At 42.4% G+C, this 16,362-nt stretch overlaps 1 protein-coding gene across 4 annotated transcripts in view; it reads right to left on the bottom strand.

Annotated features, from left to right (window-relative positions):
* Nucleotides 1-16,362, bottom strand: part of EPM2A (EPM2A glucan phosphatase, laforin) — a 127,210-nt gene that overhangs the window by 22,360 nt on the left and 88,488 nt on the right. For all 4 annotated transcript variants that reach the window (XM_089922097.1, XM_030760301.2, XM_022558554.3 and 1 more), the window contains exon 3: nt 7,410-7,651. In XM_089922097.1, the coding sequence (XP_089778223.1) occupies nt 7,410-7,651 (242 nt within the window). The remainder of the gene's footprint in view (nt 1-7,409; nt 7,652-16,362) is intronic.

Raw genomic sequence — 16,362 nt, forward strand, 5'->3', positions numbered from 1 at the left:
GCAGTGTGTATTAAAACGGATTCAGGGCTTCCCTGGTGGCGCAGTGGTTGAGAGTCCGCCTGCCGATGCAGGGGACACGGGTTCGTGCCCCGGTCTGGGAGGATCCCACGTGCCGCGGAGCAGCTGGGCCCGTGAGCCATGGCCACTGAGCCTGCGAGTCCGGAGCCTGTGCTCCGCAACAGGAGAGGCCACAACAGTGAGAGGCCCGCATACCGCAAAAAAAACCCAAAACAAACAAACAAAAAAACTGATTCAATTTCTCCTTTACTGTGCAATTATGATTATAGGTGTTGCTGCTCTATGGCTACTATCTTGATGATTAGAGGATCCAATGTCTTCCCCTCGTCACACTGAGACAGGATATACAATGCTCTGCTGAGGCTCGTTGGACTCAGGCCCTTTTCATCATTCTAGGGACAAAGAGCCCCCTAAAACCAGCACACTCCTGGATGCCTGGAGTTTCTTCTGCTCACAGATTCTCAGAGCAAAATGAATTTAGTGGATTATTTTGGAGAGTGGAGGATGGTCATTATAAATTGCTTCAAGAAGCAAATAAAGAGGGAAACTATACAGAGTCCTGGATGAAAACTCTGTGCTATGACCTCACATTCTCCAGCTGCTCTTGTCCTCAACCACATGGAGACACCACAGTCCTGGGGCGATCTTCCGAGGGCCACAGAGAATGCCCTGTCCAGCCCTCACATTGCCATCCCGTTGGATGACGGCAGAGGTGGGAAAAACCCCTCCCTCAAATGGTTTCATGAGGCCTGGAATTCTCCCATGAGAGCTGCTCAAGGAAGTTTAGACTTTCCTTAGATGTCCTTTTTTAAAATGCCTGGCAGGGACCAACACAACACATTGCAATCAGGCATCACCACCTTAGAAGGAGAGAGTTACCAAAATCCCATCGTGGCCTGAAGTCACCTCCCTGCTGGGGCAGCGGGTGGGAGGGGGCTAGCACTTAGCTTCAGGCTCAGCCTGCTCTGGGATCAGAGCAGGAGATCTATATGGAAGCCAGATAATATTCTAGTTTCTCCTGGTGCTCTGTTGCTGCCTCTGACTAAGGGATCTGAAGGCCCCACGCGGCAGTTTAGAGATGCTTTTAACAGGAATGTTTGAGGCAGAGCACACTTTGAAGCTCCTGAAGCTCCGTCTCTTGCCAGTACCTGTTGCCACACTTTCATATTCCCTGCCTTGTCCCTGAAGGCATCTGAATTGGAGACACACCAGCTCCAAGCCTTGATTGATTTCTCAGAGTCCAAACATAAACTTTAATTGATCTATGCTTCTGCGCTTGATTGCAGGGTGATCTGAGGTTAGAGCTAGGTGGGCCTGCCATTCAGTCAGTTACTCATGGTCCTCTCCTAGAGGCAGTAAGTATCTCCGGAGATGTAACAAGGCAGAAGACACCATATATACCAGAGAGGTGTCTCGCTGTGTGTCTCAGGGAAAGGACTATTTGGTCCACCTTTTGAGTTGAGGGATCAGAGGCGGCAAAACCTCCAAGGTCTGTTTGAGTGGCCCTGCTGATAAGGGTGAGGCCTGTTCAAGGGCACAGCTTTTGTTCCGCTGAGGGCATGTTAGAGGTTTACTTCAAGTGATGTTGTCCAGGAAGGGAACTACCAGTGACGGATCTGGGAAGCTTGGGTCACTCCTGCTTCTGCCACAGTTGGCATCACTTTTCAAGTTCCCTGTTACGGCTGCCTCTCCAGTTACCATGTTCATTGCCAGGAAATAAACACAAACATTTTTAATATGGGTTTTCATCAAATGCCAAATACACAAGTAAACCACAGTGGACATTTGCAGGAGGAGCTGCTGCAGAGTCCCAGAGTCAATGCTCAGCTCTTGCAGCATCCATGGAGCCAGCCTGCCCCGGCCACGTCTATATGGACCCATCAGGATCCCTTCCGCTGACCTTCACTCTGGCCAGAGGTTCCCCAAGGAAGGGTCTGCACCAAATGGCCGAAATGACCTAGTATCTCCCCCTCTCCTTTTTATCTGTAAAAGATTCTTCAACAGGTATGTACACAGCTTAGAAGTTGAAAAGGGATTTGTGTTAGTTTAAGGTTCAGTGAGCTCAGACACATAATCCTGGAATGTAAATGTCAGCTGCCACGTGGAAACTCCAGCAGGCTCCCAGTTTAAACACAGGTCTCACCCACCAGTGGTCTTCTCCTAGAATCACTCGGCCGTCCCACTTAAGAACTGTCAAACAATTATTTAAATAACATAAAGAATGAATAAAGAATAAAAAGGAGCACCGGAGAAGCAGTCAGTCTAGGGGGCCCACCCCTCTCAGCCTGGCTTCAGCTGGAGCCCTCCTTTACTTTGACCCTGTTTTGATTGATGACAGCTAACACATACTGAGCCTTTTCTACCTGCCAAGCGCTGATCTAAGCACTCCGTGTGCAATAGCTCCTTTATGGCTACCTCTCAACAGCTATGAGGTTGGTACTATTATTATCCTCAGTTACATCTGAGATTTGCCCAAGGTTATTCCCTAATGGCCACCTCCAACCCAGCCATCCAGATTCTAAAGCCTCTGGTTTTAACCTCTGTACTACTGTCCTTCCCTAACCTACCTGGTCAATGGCACTTGCTAGCCACTATGCTGTCGATCTGAATTTTCAGTCAGTCCCTGCTCCCCCACTTACCTGGTCATGCTGCGGCTCTCACTCCTGTGGGACAGTAACACCCTCCATGGGATTCAGCACCTCTGCCCCTACCCTAGAGGGGCCATCTGTGCCCTACAGGCGCATGTCCTTCTGCTTGAAAACCCATCCTAGGGAGGCTGAGCTAATACGTAACCCACCAAGGAATCACAAGACGGTCCCCAGGGTCAGGGCTCACACAGTAAAGCCAGCGTCAACCAGATCCCCTAATTTTTATGTTTCATATATTTAGGCTCCATATAGAATTTAATTTGATAAAATGTTTCCATTTTTAAAAACAATAACACCCCAAGGCAAAAGAGAACCACTGATTTTTTAATGTGAAATATTCCAAATTTTAAGTGTTGGCAACTAAGTTGAAAATTTTAAAGCCTGTGCAGGTCCAACAAAACACTCTACCATCTGCGATTCTTACTTTGGAATTTAAAACAGGCCTTGACTCTCCACAGATGCTCAATAAACACTCATTAAATACATGAATTAAAACAATGTAAAAAAACCCGTTAATACCGATTTGATCTGAGACAGTCCGAGACCCCTCTTAGCTAAATTTCTGGTCCACATCTCCTCCAGGCTAATCCAACTCTGGAATGATTAAAAGCTACCTGAAAACATGCAATGAGCAAGCAAGCACAGGTGAGAAAGGGGACAAGGGCATGGTGGGGCAGCCTGAGGCATGAGGGGGCCTGAAATAAGTGGGAGTGGGGGGTCCCTAAAGATATCTGAGGTTGACCTAAGTCTGACCCTGAACGAAATCATTCCTGGCACAACTTTCAGCCTTCCAACACACACACACACACACACACACACACACACACACACACACATCTTTCCTTTCTTAATCCAGAGGCAGATTTATGGCTGAATATATTACTATTTTATTTGAGCATATCTTCTTTTCCTTAATATTGATAAGGTCTATGTTATCTGTAACACCCTTTGGTAGAAACTGAAGAACTTGGCACTAATATTATAGTCCCAACTTTGGAATTTTGAAAGCACTTTCATATCAATTATTTTATTCTATTGTTATAACCGTGTAAGTCTGCAATTATTATTCCCCATTTTCCAAGTGCAGGAACAAGCCTGCCCGTATCACACGATGGTGATAAGGCTCAAGCCCGGGCGGTGAGGCTCCAAGGCCAGTGTCTCCGCCTCATGGCAGCACTGAATTTAGCATGCTGGGTCAGAGAAAGAACTAAGACTGTGACCACAGATGGGTGGCTCTGGGGAGCATGTTAACCCATTTGGGAGACAAGGGTAAACCATTTGTTATAAACAGCACTGCGCTTACAGAGGTCAAAACCCAATCTGAGTACTTCCCGTGTGAAGGAAAACTGACTTTTAATGAACAGATTTTATGTTTTCAGGTGAGTGCTAGATTTGGGAGCTTTTTGTTCCTCAGGTGAAAGACACAAATCAAAAGAAAAGAAAAGGAAAACCCTAAACAGCCCCAGTCCCACTGCATAGGACAAAAAGTACAAGAGAAAGAATCGATGGCACAGTTGACTGTACCAGGTCTGTGACAACCAGTGGTGACAGTCAGGCCTAACAAACTGTCTTCTTTCTCAGACTTTATCTGACAGCATTATGCTGCGGCTCAAAACACTTCCAGATGGATTTTTCTCTAGAGTTCTAAAAATATTCAGCTGAATTAATCTGTGTGTTCATTGTGCTAACGTTGTGAGCCACAGAGATTGATCTATTGGTCAGAAATTCCTTGGCGACTCAGGAGTGTTGTTAACTCTTTGATTACTCCCCCAGGTTATGCTGAACCAAAGAAACCCTTTATTTAGTCTTGGGATTTGGCCTTTTTCAAGTGGGAGCTTTCATTTTGCTGCCATTTCATGTTTCCAAAGTGCCTCAGGGTGGAAGACGCTCCGTTGTATGACTGGCTCCTGGTGACTCCGTAACCCCCCCCCACCCCCCCCACCCCCGACAAAGGTTTTAATACCATTACAGCGGGTCTTTGGAGGTAGAATTTTCCACCAGGCTTCTGTATATTCCCAAACTATCAAGCAAATTGCCTATCAGTCAGCAGGGTTTTGGAGAATCAGTGCATGGGGTGGAGCGGCTATATTCATCTCAGCTTCTCTGAGCCTCATCTCACATCCTACTCCAACAGGATAACAATGCTCTAAGATGACAACCAAAGAAGCAAAAATCAAAACACTCCCAAGAAGCTACAGGCACACTGTCCTAACGACCTTCTCCATTTTGAAACCAGAGAAACAAACTGGACAGGGCAAATATGACCTAGATTCGACCAGGGCTCTTCTGTGCAAGTAAGGTGGGGTTTTTTTTGTTTTTTTTTTTAATTCCTTGAAAAAAGACAGAGCTCTTGCAGCTGAATCAAGCTCCTTTGGATCGGCATTAATTACCAAGAAGAGTAACCAAACTATCTCCTCCTTCAGGAAGAAAAATTATACATCCCCAGTGACAGTTCAGTTCAGACAGACCCACAAAGGGGTCTAGCCCGGACAGGAGGACCATAAAGATTCATTAACAGCCAAGATGGCCAAGGTCCTGGGACACTCTGGGGTGACAAGCTACCTCCCTGGAAACTCGTGACTTTGTCTAACTCCAGCTGACGATGTACGTGACAGACTGAAGTGCGGGTGGTGGTCTGCAGAAAGTGCATGAAGAGTCCACGTGAGCACGTAGAGAAGCTTCATCATATGGTGTCAGGAGCAATGTTCTGAGCCTGACTGCCTGGGTTGAAATCCAGGCTGTGTCTCTGCTATGTGACACAGGCCAGGTTACTTAACTTTTTTGTACCTCATTCTCTTCCTCTGCAAAATGCAGATAACTGCAACATCTGCCTGGACTCTTGTCTTGAGAATTAAATGAGTTAATGTATGAAATTACTGAGAAGAGTGTTTGATACATAATGTACTTTGCGGAGAAGAGGGCTGATGATAGAGATGCTTCCTCCCTGGCCATCACTGTCTTCCTTCTTTCCCCCAGAATAGCAGTTCACCAAACTCCCTCAGCCTGCACCAGTCCATAGCTCTCTGCTGCCCCCTGCTGACATCTGGTTGATATGATTCGTGTAACTTGTTCCCTTGGCTCCACTCCTTTCTACAAACAAGAACCCTCCTCCACAGCCAGGCTGACATACAGATCGTTCCTCTAAAATACCATGCCTCTGGGCCTTGGCTGTTTCTTCCACCTGGCATGCTCTTTCTCCCTCTACCTGGCCCTGCCACGCCCACCTCAAATCCCAGGATACTCATGTAGCCTCCCTGCGCTCTGCCGTAAAAGAGCTCCTCCCACGCTATAACCCTCCTAGTGCGCAGGGCTCATCTCTCTCATCACATTCTTCTTTCTACTATAATTAGTTTTGAACTTGCCTTACTGCCTCTTACCATGAGATCAAAAGTGTGCCTTGGGCTTCCTTGGTGGTGCAGTGGTTAAGAATACGCCTGCCATTGCAGGGGACAAGGGTTTGAGCCCTGGTCTGGGAAGATTCCACATGCCACGGAGCAGCTAAGCCCATGAGCCACAACTACTGAGCCCACGTGCCACAACTACTGAAGCCCAGGCGCCTAGAGCCCATGCTCTGCAACAAGAGAAGCCACCGCGATGAGAAGCCCGCGCACCGCAACGAAGAGTAGCCCCCGCTTGCCGCAACTAGAGAAAGCCCGTGTGCAGCAACGAAGACCCAACACAGCCAAAAAAAAAAAAAAAGTGTGCCTATTTATCTCTGTTTCCCTGGCAGCATCCATGTCACACCCTACTTCCCTCTTCACAAAGACACGCTCAGCCAGTGTTTGTGCAGTAAATGAAGCGTCACTATTGCCACCCTGCCCCGAGCTGCGTTCTCTCTCGTCATCTCTCACCTTACCTACTGCAGTCGCCTCCTAACTGGCGTCCCCAGATCAGCTGGGGCCCACTCTGACATTCTCTACACTGCAAACGAAGGGCACTTTTAGAGGGGAAAAGAAAAGTTAACTTGACATCTCCCAGCCTCCCGCCCTTTCAACTGCTTCTCACTGCTTTAGGATAGCACCTAAAGTTTTTATTGTGCCCCAAATCCTGCAAGACTCTGTTCCCTCCTTCCCAGCCCTGCAGCCAAACTGGCCTTCTTTCAGTTCCTCCAACACTCTGTGCTCTCCTGCAACGGGAATTCTTCCCAAGCTGTTCCCTCTGCCTGGAAGCCTCTTTCCCACCTCACCCGTGCCAACTCCCGCTTCAGATCTCAGCTCAAACACACCCGAGAAAACCTTCTCTGGCCCTTCTTCCTAGGTCTGATTTGCCTGCCTAGGCTCTCACAGCAATATCTATGTATCTTTCTAACCAAAAGCTCATCATAGCTTTACAACTCTATTTGTAGTCATTTGATTAACGCTTGTCTGCCCTATAGAACTAGAAGCTCCATGAGGACAGGAGTTGTGCCTGCTTTTCCTCACTGTTGTATTCCCAACCACCAGCCTAGGGCCCCACACATAGTTGATACACAGTAAATACATGTTTAATGAATAAATAAATCGAAGGACCCATGTTAAACAGAATCTAAGCCAAGGTGTCAAAAGATATATATATTAAATATATTAAACCAAAAACCTTATATTTATTCCATATCTGTCATTCACGTTTAGGTCATTCAATTATAGACAGAAAGGTAGGTAGGTAGATAGGCAGACAGATAGACAGACAGACAGGCGAAAAACCAGCAAGGGCTTCTTTGAAACACATTCCACGAGGAGCCAGAAAGCTCCTTCTCATGCTTACCTTCAGTGCTCATATCCGGTGTCGGCATCCAGATGTAGGCCAGGCCTTCTTCCTTATACAGCTTAATCATAGTGTCAGGAGTCATGGGTTCTGGGTAGCGGTTACAGCCTGAGGAATTCTGTACAATATCCCATTCTGTCTGGAAGTTCATTACAGCCGTAATCCCCAGTTCATGCTTCAGTTTGATGGTTACATGTTCCACTTGGCGAGGGCAGCTACCCAGCCAGATATTTGGTAGAATTCTAATAAGAACACATGGAGTCAACTATTACTATTGTTGGTGTTATAGGAGCTGCATAAAACATGTAGTGTTAAAAGGCAATTAACCTTTAAAGCTGGAACAGGAAAAGCTGTATTAAGAATATGAGAACCAATATTATTAGCAAAAGACTGAAATACTGGTGGTGGTGTTTTGGGGGAAACAAATGATTCAATTAACTAGAACGCCAGGAAATAAGCATTAGCAAACCAAATCTAGCAATATATTAAAGTACGTCCACCAAGTTATACCTATTCCAGGAATGTATATGTGGTTCAATATTAGGAAACCCATCAACATATTTCAAATACTAACAAATTAAATGTAAAACTCCTATGATTAATTCTGGAAAATATGTGCTAAAATTCAGCATTCATTCCTGTTTAAAACTCTATACAAAAATTTCAAATAGCATGAGGTTAACAGAAACTAATAATCAACAATCTTCTTGTAAATAAAATCAAAGTAAAGATCATTTCCATCAGTAACAACATTGTATGATTCACCTAATGCTACAATGTAAGAAGAGGAAATGTAACTCTGAAAAAGAGATTAAACTACAAAAGCTATGAAAAATATTAAAAGTATTAAGATATCTGGATGAAGAAAAATATAAAAAATCAAGCAACCATTCTCTGTACTACCATAGCCAGGTAGAAATAGAATGGGAGGACCAGGGAAAATTTCATTCAAAAATAACAAAAAAGGCTTCTCTGGTAGTGCAGTGGTTGAGAGTCCGCCTGCCGATGCAGGGCACACGGGTTCGTGGCCCGGTCCGGGAGAATCCCACATGCTGCGGAGCGGCTGGGCCCGTGAGCCATGGCCGCTGAGCCTGCGTGTCCGGAGCCTGTGCTCCGCAATGGGAGAGGCCACAACAGTGAGAGGCCTGCGTACCGCAAAAACAAAACAAAAAACAAAACAAACAAACAAACAAAAAACAAAATTATAAAACATCTAGGAATACCTTTAACCAGAAAGCACTATAAAATTTTATTAGAGGACATTACGAAAACAACAACGAATAAATAGAGAGACATACTGTGATATTGTGATTTATAATAAGAAATATATATTTGCTCTTCATAACCATTTCCGGCACAGAGCTCCTAAAACCATTGAAATTTCCTAAGTGATGAGAGCTGTAATGGTGTCTTTTGTTAATGAGGTAACTTTTGGAATACACCCAAGCATGGAGACTGGTTGCCAGGGGGTACCAACCTTGTGATTAGAGAGCTGGAATTTTCATCCCACCCCCTGACCTCCTGGGAGGGAAGAGGGGCTGGAGGTTGAATCAATCACCTTTGGCCAATGATTTTATTACTCATGCCTATGAAATGAAGCCTCCATAAAAACCCAAAAGAACAGGGTTTGCGGAGCCTCCAGGTTGGTGAACACATGGAACTGAGAGAGGGCCCTGCCCTTTTCCCCATGCTTCACCTAGGTGTCTCTTATATCTGACTGTCCCTGAGTTACATCCTTTTATAATAAACTGGTGATCTAGGAAGTAAAATGTTTATCTGAGTTCTGTGAGCTGCTCTAGAAAATTAATGAAACTCAAGTCTAAGGAGAGGTATGGGGAATCTCCAATCTGTAGCCAGTCAGAAACATGGGTAACAACCTGGGTTTGCGACTGGCTTCTGAAGGCAGGTTGGGGGCTGGGTCTTGTGTGACTGAACCCTTAACCTGTGGAATCTGATGCTGTCTGTAGGTAGGTAGTGTCAGAATTGCATCGAACTGCAGGACACCAAGCTGGTCTCTGGAGAATTGCTTGGATATGTGAGAACACTCCCTACCCCGTACATTGGAATTAGGTCCCAGAACCCAAAAGATATACCATGCTCTTTAGTTGCAAGACTTAAAATCATAAAATGTAAGTATCTTAAAAATGTAAATATTTTCCAAATTAATATATAAATTGCACACATGTTATTATAATCTGTTGCATATGGTATATGTTGTCTTGTTCACTGATTATTTCACATGCGTACATTCTCTCCAGAACTAATAGGTGAATAATCTATTTCAAACTTTACTTGATTCATGTAACCTAGAACCTTACTAGGTTCATTACAGGGCGGTCAGACTATAGTCCTTAGATGACGGTGGCAGGCATCACGGATGCTTACCAGTGTTCCCAGGTATCCCCTTTCAAGCATGGAGGACTAAACTTCCTCTCCACCTCAAAGCTAGATATGGCCACATGACTTGCTTTTGTCGATAAAACGTAAGCTGAAGTGACCAGTGTGACTTCAGAGGGACATACTTAAGACCTTATGCATGATCTTCCACTCCCTCTTTCCCTGCTGCAATGAGTATGAAGGCACATGTGGATGCTGAGCTTCTAGGAGCTGAAGTCACCCGGATGGTAACCTAACTCAGGGAGGACAGCAGCCCAGAGAGCTAACGGCTCATTGTGTTAAGCCAATTTGGGCATTGTTTGTTACCACAGCCTAACTTGACTTGTTCTGACTAATATAAAGCCTAAATAAACTAATTGCTTAAAGTCTCTAATATGCAGGGAAGAAACAGAGCAGAGGGACTACACTTTTATTTAGTTACTTTCATTTTAAGTTTAGAGCAGTCATTCTCAATTGGGAACAGTTTTGCTTCCCGAAGGATATCTGACAGTGATTATGGGGATATTTTTTGATTGTCACGCTGGGTGGTGCTACTGACATCTAGTAGATGGAGACCAGAGATGTTGCTAAGCATCCTGCAATGCACTGGACAGCCCCACAACAAAGAATTATCTTCTCCAAAATGTCAATAAAGTGGAGGTTAGGAAACCTTCATTTAGGGGAATAAAAGTGGACTAGAACTCTTTACTTTTTGTAGGAAGAAAAGGAATGTGGAGCTGGAGTAAGACCAACATACCTGACACAGAATTTGTAGCTCATCAGCTACAATATTCTGATGATAATATGATTCCATGTCATATTTGGAAATATGTAAGTATGCATGTATGTGTGTATATGAAGAGAGATATAGAGAATGAAGCAAAAGCCTAATATTAGATAGCTGAGCAGCAGGATAACATGTTAAGTGTGGCATAATGGAAAGGGCACTAAACACAAGCTAGAAAAACTAGGTTCAAATACCAATTTTAGCACAGTATTTTTAAAAGCACTTGGTAATAACTGTCTGACCTTAGGCCAACCTATTTATCATCTCTGAGCCTTTGGTGTGCTCATCTTTAAAATGGGTCTCAAAATAACTAATTCACAGGAATTTTGTAAGGAGTAAATACAATTAAGTAATGTATTTGAATAAGTCTGACACTAGTGGATACACAATAAATACCAGTGGAGTTTATGTCTAGTTATTATAATTTACCTATTTTAGTAATTTATTTGATATTGAAATGACTATTTATATAATTTTTCATTGTCCTATATATCCTTCGTTTGAATGCTGCAGAGCGTAGACTATTCACCCTATTTTATAATATGAAATCCAGCTAGTTATTCTCCTTTGGTTGTTGTTGTTGTCACTGTGGATGTTAACATTAAGAAGCCAACTGACTAATCCTCAAATGTGGGTATTATTCATCCTCAATGAAAATATCTTACAAGGGCGAGCATCATCTTTCTAAAGCTTGAACCCTACTTACTCTCCAAGAGAGGATAAACCAATTTTTATTGCTGCTTGGGTTCTAAGTATAATAGGTTATTAGGAATTTCCTTGTGGATATTGAGGATTATTATGGAAGCAATAAAAGGATACAATTTAAAACAAAGAGAAACCCAGGTGCTGTGAAGAAGGGCACAGGATCCAAAGGTTTTTTTTAAACTTTATTTCTGACTCCAAAGAATTCTCAGACACCCCATTGGGCCCAGTGAACTGAGAGAAAGACCACCAGCAGGGACACATTTAGAGAATCCCAGAGCTATGCTTGGCCAGGACACTGTTAGCTGAGTATTTTATCTTTGCAGGAATGGAAACTTCACATCCCCTGGGTCGTTGCCCCTACACTCCGGCTGTTCAGTGAGAGTAGGAACCTTCCCCTGTGTAGATGTTCCATCCTTCCTTCCATTATTCCATAAAGATTCCTCCTGCAGCAACCTGCTGGATGCCTAGTAGGTAATAGTGTTGGGCTGCTTTACCTATACTTTGGGGTTTAACTGAGCGTACTTGAGAACACTCAGCTGGAAAAAGAAGGAAGCGGACACCTCAGTTATACAACCTTCTGAACAACAGTGTACTTTTACTGTCCAAATCTTGAAGTGGACTGGTTACATATTAGAATGAATATTCATGACAGGTAAGCTAAATTCCAAATGTTATCCAGAGTTCTCTTGAGTACTGTACTCTTTAAGTGGGAGCATTTAGTATTCAACTAGTAAATAAATGCCAAAACAAAGTGGTTGGCATGCCAGATTTGCTTATATACCAAAGAGTAGTTCATAGAGAGATATAAAGGGTAAATCAGGACACTTGACCCTATAAAATAAGAAATCAGAATCCAAAACCAGACTCAATATATAGATCACATTGTGTTGCTAAATAAAAAGGTGTTATTTTATCATCTCATTCAGCCCTGGCCTTCAAATGCATTTAAACTAGCCAGTAACCTTAAGAAACTCAGAACAAATCAAAGATTAATAGGTCCAAAGTTGGTACCCTAACATATATATTTCCCACATCAAGTTTCTAATGGAAATAAGCCCTTGAAATACACACCCACACATACTCACACACAAATAACACCAGTTTCTATACCAGATACTTCCAACTTTTACTTAACATAATTAATTCTTCCTCTAACAATGCTAGAAGTCAGAGTACATATTCAAGAAATTAATATAAAATAATTCCTGATTTTTTTAGAGTAAGATGTTCTGAACCTAGGAGGTGGATAACTAAAGATAAATTCTGAAAACAAGCAGTGTAGTGAAGGATAGAGAATTGAAGTTGTAAAGTAAATTATACTGAACCATTACATGGGATATAGAGACAAAATACTGGACTTGTTGGAAACACACAGATCAATAGATTCTACTTAGACAGCTAAAGTGCCCTTTATATGCATCCTATTTCAGTTTGTTGTCTCTAATAGTAGGTGATACATTTCTAGTTACATGATACACTACAGTAATAAGATGCATGATGTCCTTTCTAAACAGTAATTAAACTTTACTTCATTCAAAAGAGAATGACTTGACACCATTAAAAATCAATTTTTACTGATCTCATCTTAGTTTTAATCTTCTTTTGGTGTCAATGATACTTTAAATGATTTTTTAAATCAGGATTTTTTTGTAAAGGTGAGAAGAAATTTATTGAAATATAAGATTTAGGGAATAAAAAATCTTCTGTAAAGGTAGTTTTAATGCAAGACATACCAAACCTCAAAGATACAATAACAGAATAAAAAGCAGAGCTTAGGGCTTCCCTGGTGGTGCAGTGGTTGAGAATCCGCCTGCTGATGCAGGGGACATGGTTTCGTGCACCGGTCCGGGAAGATCCCACATGCCGTGGAGCGGCTGCTGGGCACGTGAGCCATGGCCACTGAGTCTGCACGTCCGGAGCCTGTGCTCCGCAACGGGAGAGGCCACAACAGTGAGAGGCCTGCGTACCACACACACACACACACAAAAAAAAGCAGAGCTTACAATTATATTGTAAACGACATCATAAAACTTCCAGAGAACTAGTTTATGAATAACTCACTATCAATCACGAATTACAGCAGAGATTTCTCACAGCTCCACTACAGATTATTTGGAAAGGTCAAAGAGAAACCACTGTACCAAATGGGCATTGACACTCAGTCAACCCAGAACAGAAGTTCCCAGATCTGGCTTTGCATTCAAGTCACATGCAGTGCTTTTATAAAAACTTCTATTACCAGGATCTACCCCAGAGATACTCATAAAGTGGCTCTAAAGGGAGGCCTCAGATTCTGCGAATTGATTCTTACTTTATTTTTTTAGAAATTAACCATATTACATATATTACATATGTAGCTAGATTCCAGAACCACTAGCCTAGCAGATCCCAATAAACATCCAGGAGGAGCTGAGTATATAGATCTCAATACCTTTTAGTAGCGGTGAAAAATATGGAGATGAGAGGATGTGGACTTGCTCAGCTCTACACATGGACATATAGAGTGAAGCCCTTACTTTCTCCAAAAATAGTTTCAAGACTGCAACTGATTCCTAGACAGAGAGTGAAGAATGGGAAACTGTTATAAGAGAGTAGTTGTGAGGACATGTGTCTTTATGTTCAATGCATATTATCTTCCAAAACATCAAAACTAAATCTCTTTCTGAGTCATGCCAAATACTTAACACAGTTATATCCACTAAGAATGTATTATAGTAGAAAAAAATTATTCACTTGGGTTTTGACTATTGCCACTATGATTCAACAAGATTGAATTTAAATAAAATCCATCCTAGTCATATCACAACTTGGCTAAAGACCAGGGGAAAGAAATAGATGGCTGACATTCTGGAACCTTACTTTCTTGGATTGCAAATCAAAATCAGTTTCATTCATCTGAGTGAATCTGGATTTGTGGTCCCAGGTAATCACATCGCAATACTACACCAATTTCTTCATTTGTCAGGCTAGGACCTACGGTACAACAGCTACTGAAGCATATGAATCAGAATTCACTTGCTCCATCTCAGCTGTCAGTTAAAGGAGGCCTCACTGGCAGTAATGAGTATATCAAGCAGAATGAGCACCCAAGCACTTTTCAAAAACATCACAGGGTACGGACAGGAGGAGGGAGCGTGGAAAAGACAAGAGATATCAGGAAAGGAGACAGCTGAATAGACTCCACATCGCGGGTTCCATCCTTAATGGCCACAAGAAATGGCAGAATAGCCTTTTCCTGAAGGTGAAAATTAGCATTATTTTTTGTCCACAGGAAAAAAATTAGGAAAACCACAGGAATGGTGGGATCAATGTATGAACATAGGCTTTTGTTTATTTCTTATCACACCAAGAGACCACAACTCTTGAATTGTAGCACCCTCTTCTTAGCCATACAAACACAGCACCATTTCAAAGACAGAGAAAATGGATTTTGCTGAGGTTCTTCACAAAATCCAGCTAAGAATTCAGGAACAAAAAGAGATTAGCACATTTCTTAAGATGCATAATTGTGCTGCATTTTACCTTATTTATTATTTTATGGGCAATTCGATGTGCAATTAAAATGTGATCTGGCTTTTAAACAATAGGTGAAGAAAATAAGTCTATTAGTGCCGTAATTTAGATCTCATTAGGGGAAAAGCAAGAGAAACATTAAAATCAACCTCTAGTAAGCTCCAAGCTTCATTAGCACATATAGCTCCTTCCGCTGAAAATGTGTTCTCTGGTGTCAGGTGTTAAGTTATTAATGCCAAATTTCTACCCCAAAAGGGTGCTTATAACAGACTCCAGTTAAGGCTGAATAACTGCTCAAAGACAAATTCCAATTTAAAGAATGATGCTAATTAACTTCCTCAATAAAAAAGTTTTTGTATTTTTTTTTAAAGATTTATTTTTTTTTTTGGCTGCATCAGGTCTTAGTTGTGGCATGCGGGATCTTTCATTGTGGCATGCAGGCTCTTCATTGTGGCGTGTGGGCTTCTCTCTAGCTGTGGCGTCTGGGTTTTCTCTAATTGTGATGCATGGGTTCCAGAGTGCGTGGGCTCTGTAGTTTGCAGCACGCAGCCTCGTTAGTCGAGGTGTGCGAGCTCAGTAGTTGTGGCATGCGGGCTTAGTTGACCCACGGCATGTGGGATATTAGTCCCCAGACCAGGGATCAAACCTGCGTCCCCTGCATTATAAGGTGGATTCTTTACCACTGGACCACCAGGGAAGTCCCAATTAAAAAGTTTTATTATAGTTTGCTTATGGGTCATAGACTACAGTCTATATAGAGCATATGTGAATTTTTATAAGTGCAGTTAGTTTCTTAAGATTTTTTGGATGTGCTGTGTAGTTTTTGGCCACATAAAGCAAATATTTTTGACATGTTCTTTTATTTTCTATATTATAAAATGCCATTTAAGTAAATTAATTATGAAGGTCTGTTATGGGTTGAATTGCATTTCCCCAAAATTCCTGTGTTGAAGTCCTAATCCCTTAAAATGTAACTTTATTCAGAGAAGGTTCTCTACAGAGATAATCAAGTTAAAATGAAGTCACTAGTGTAGGCTAATTCAATAGGAATGGTGTCCTTATAAGAAGGGAAAATTTGGACACAGACACATATGGAGAGAAGATGATGTGAAGATAAAAGGAATAAGATGTCAATCTCCAATGCAAGGAAAGAGGCAGATCCTTTCCTCACAGCCCTCAGAACAAATCAACCCTACAGACACATTGATCCCATACTTTTAGTCTCCGGAACTGTGAGACAATGAATTTCTGCTATTTAAGCCATCTGGTTGGTGGCACTTTTTTATGGCAGCCCCAGGAAATGAATATAAGGTGTAAAATACAGACTTAAAATGTGTACAATTATCCAGACTCTTCAAATATCCATATATCAGGTGCACTTAAAGTTAAGCATTTGAATAGATATTTTTCACCTTTCATCCTGATGTTTGGAATTCTAAAATTGCAACTAACGTTTGATTGTGGTGCCAAATTGTTCTTTATACACAATACTACCCACACTCCTTCCTTCACTCAGGTCCTTCAATCCATCACCTGAGTACCTCCAACGTAGGGGAAGAGACCATCAGGCCC

This window comes from Delphinapterus leucas, chromosome 12 (assembly GCF_059928025.1).
Source record: "Delphinapterus leucas isolate spDelLeu-1000000601 "Yukka" chromosome 12, BTC_Dleu_Yukka2, whole genome shotgun sequence".
Classification (NCBI taxonomy): domain Eukaryota; kingdom Metazoa; phylum Chordata; class Mammalia; order Artiodactyla; family Monodontidae; genus Delphinapterus; species Delphinapterus leucas.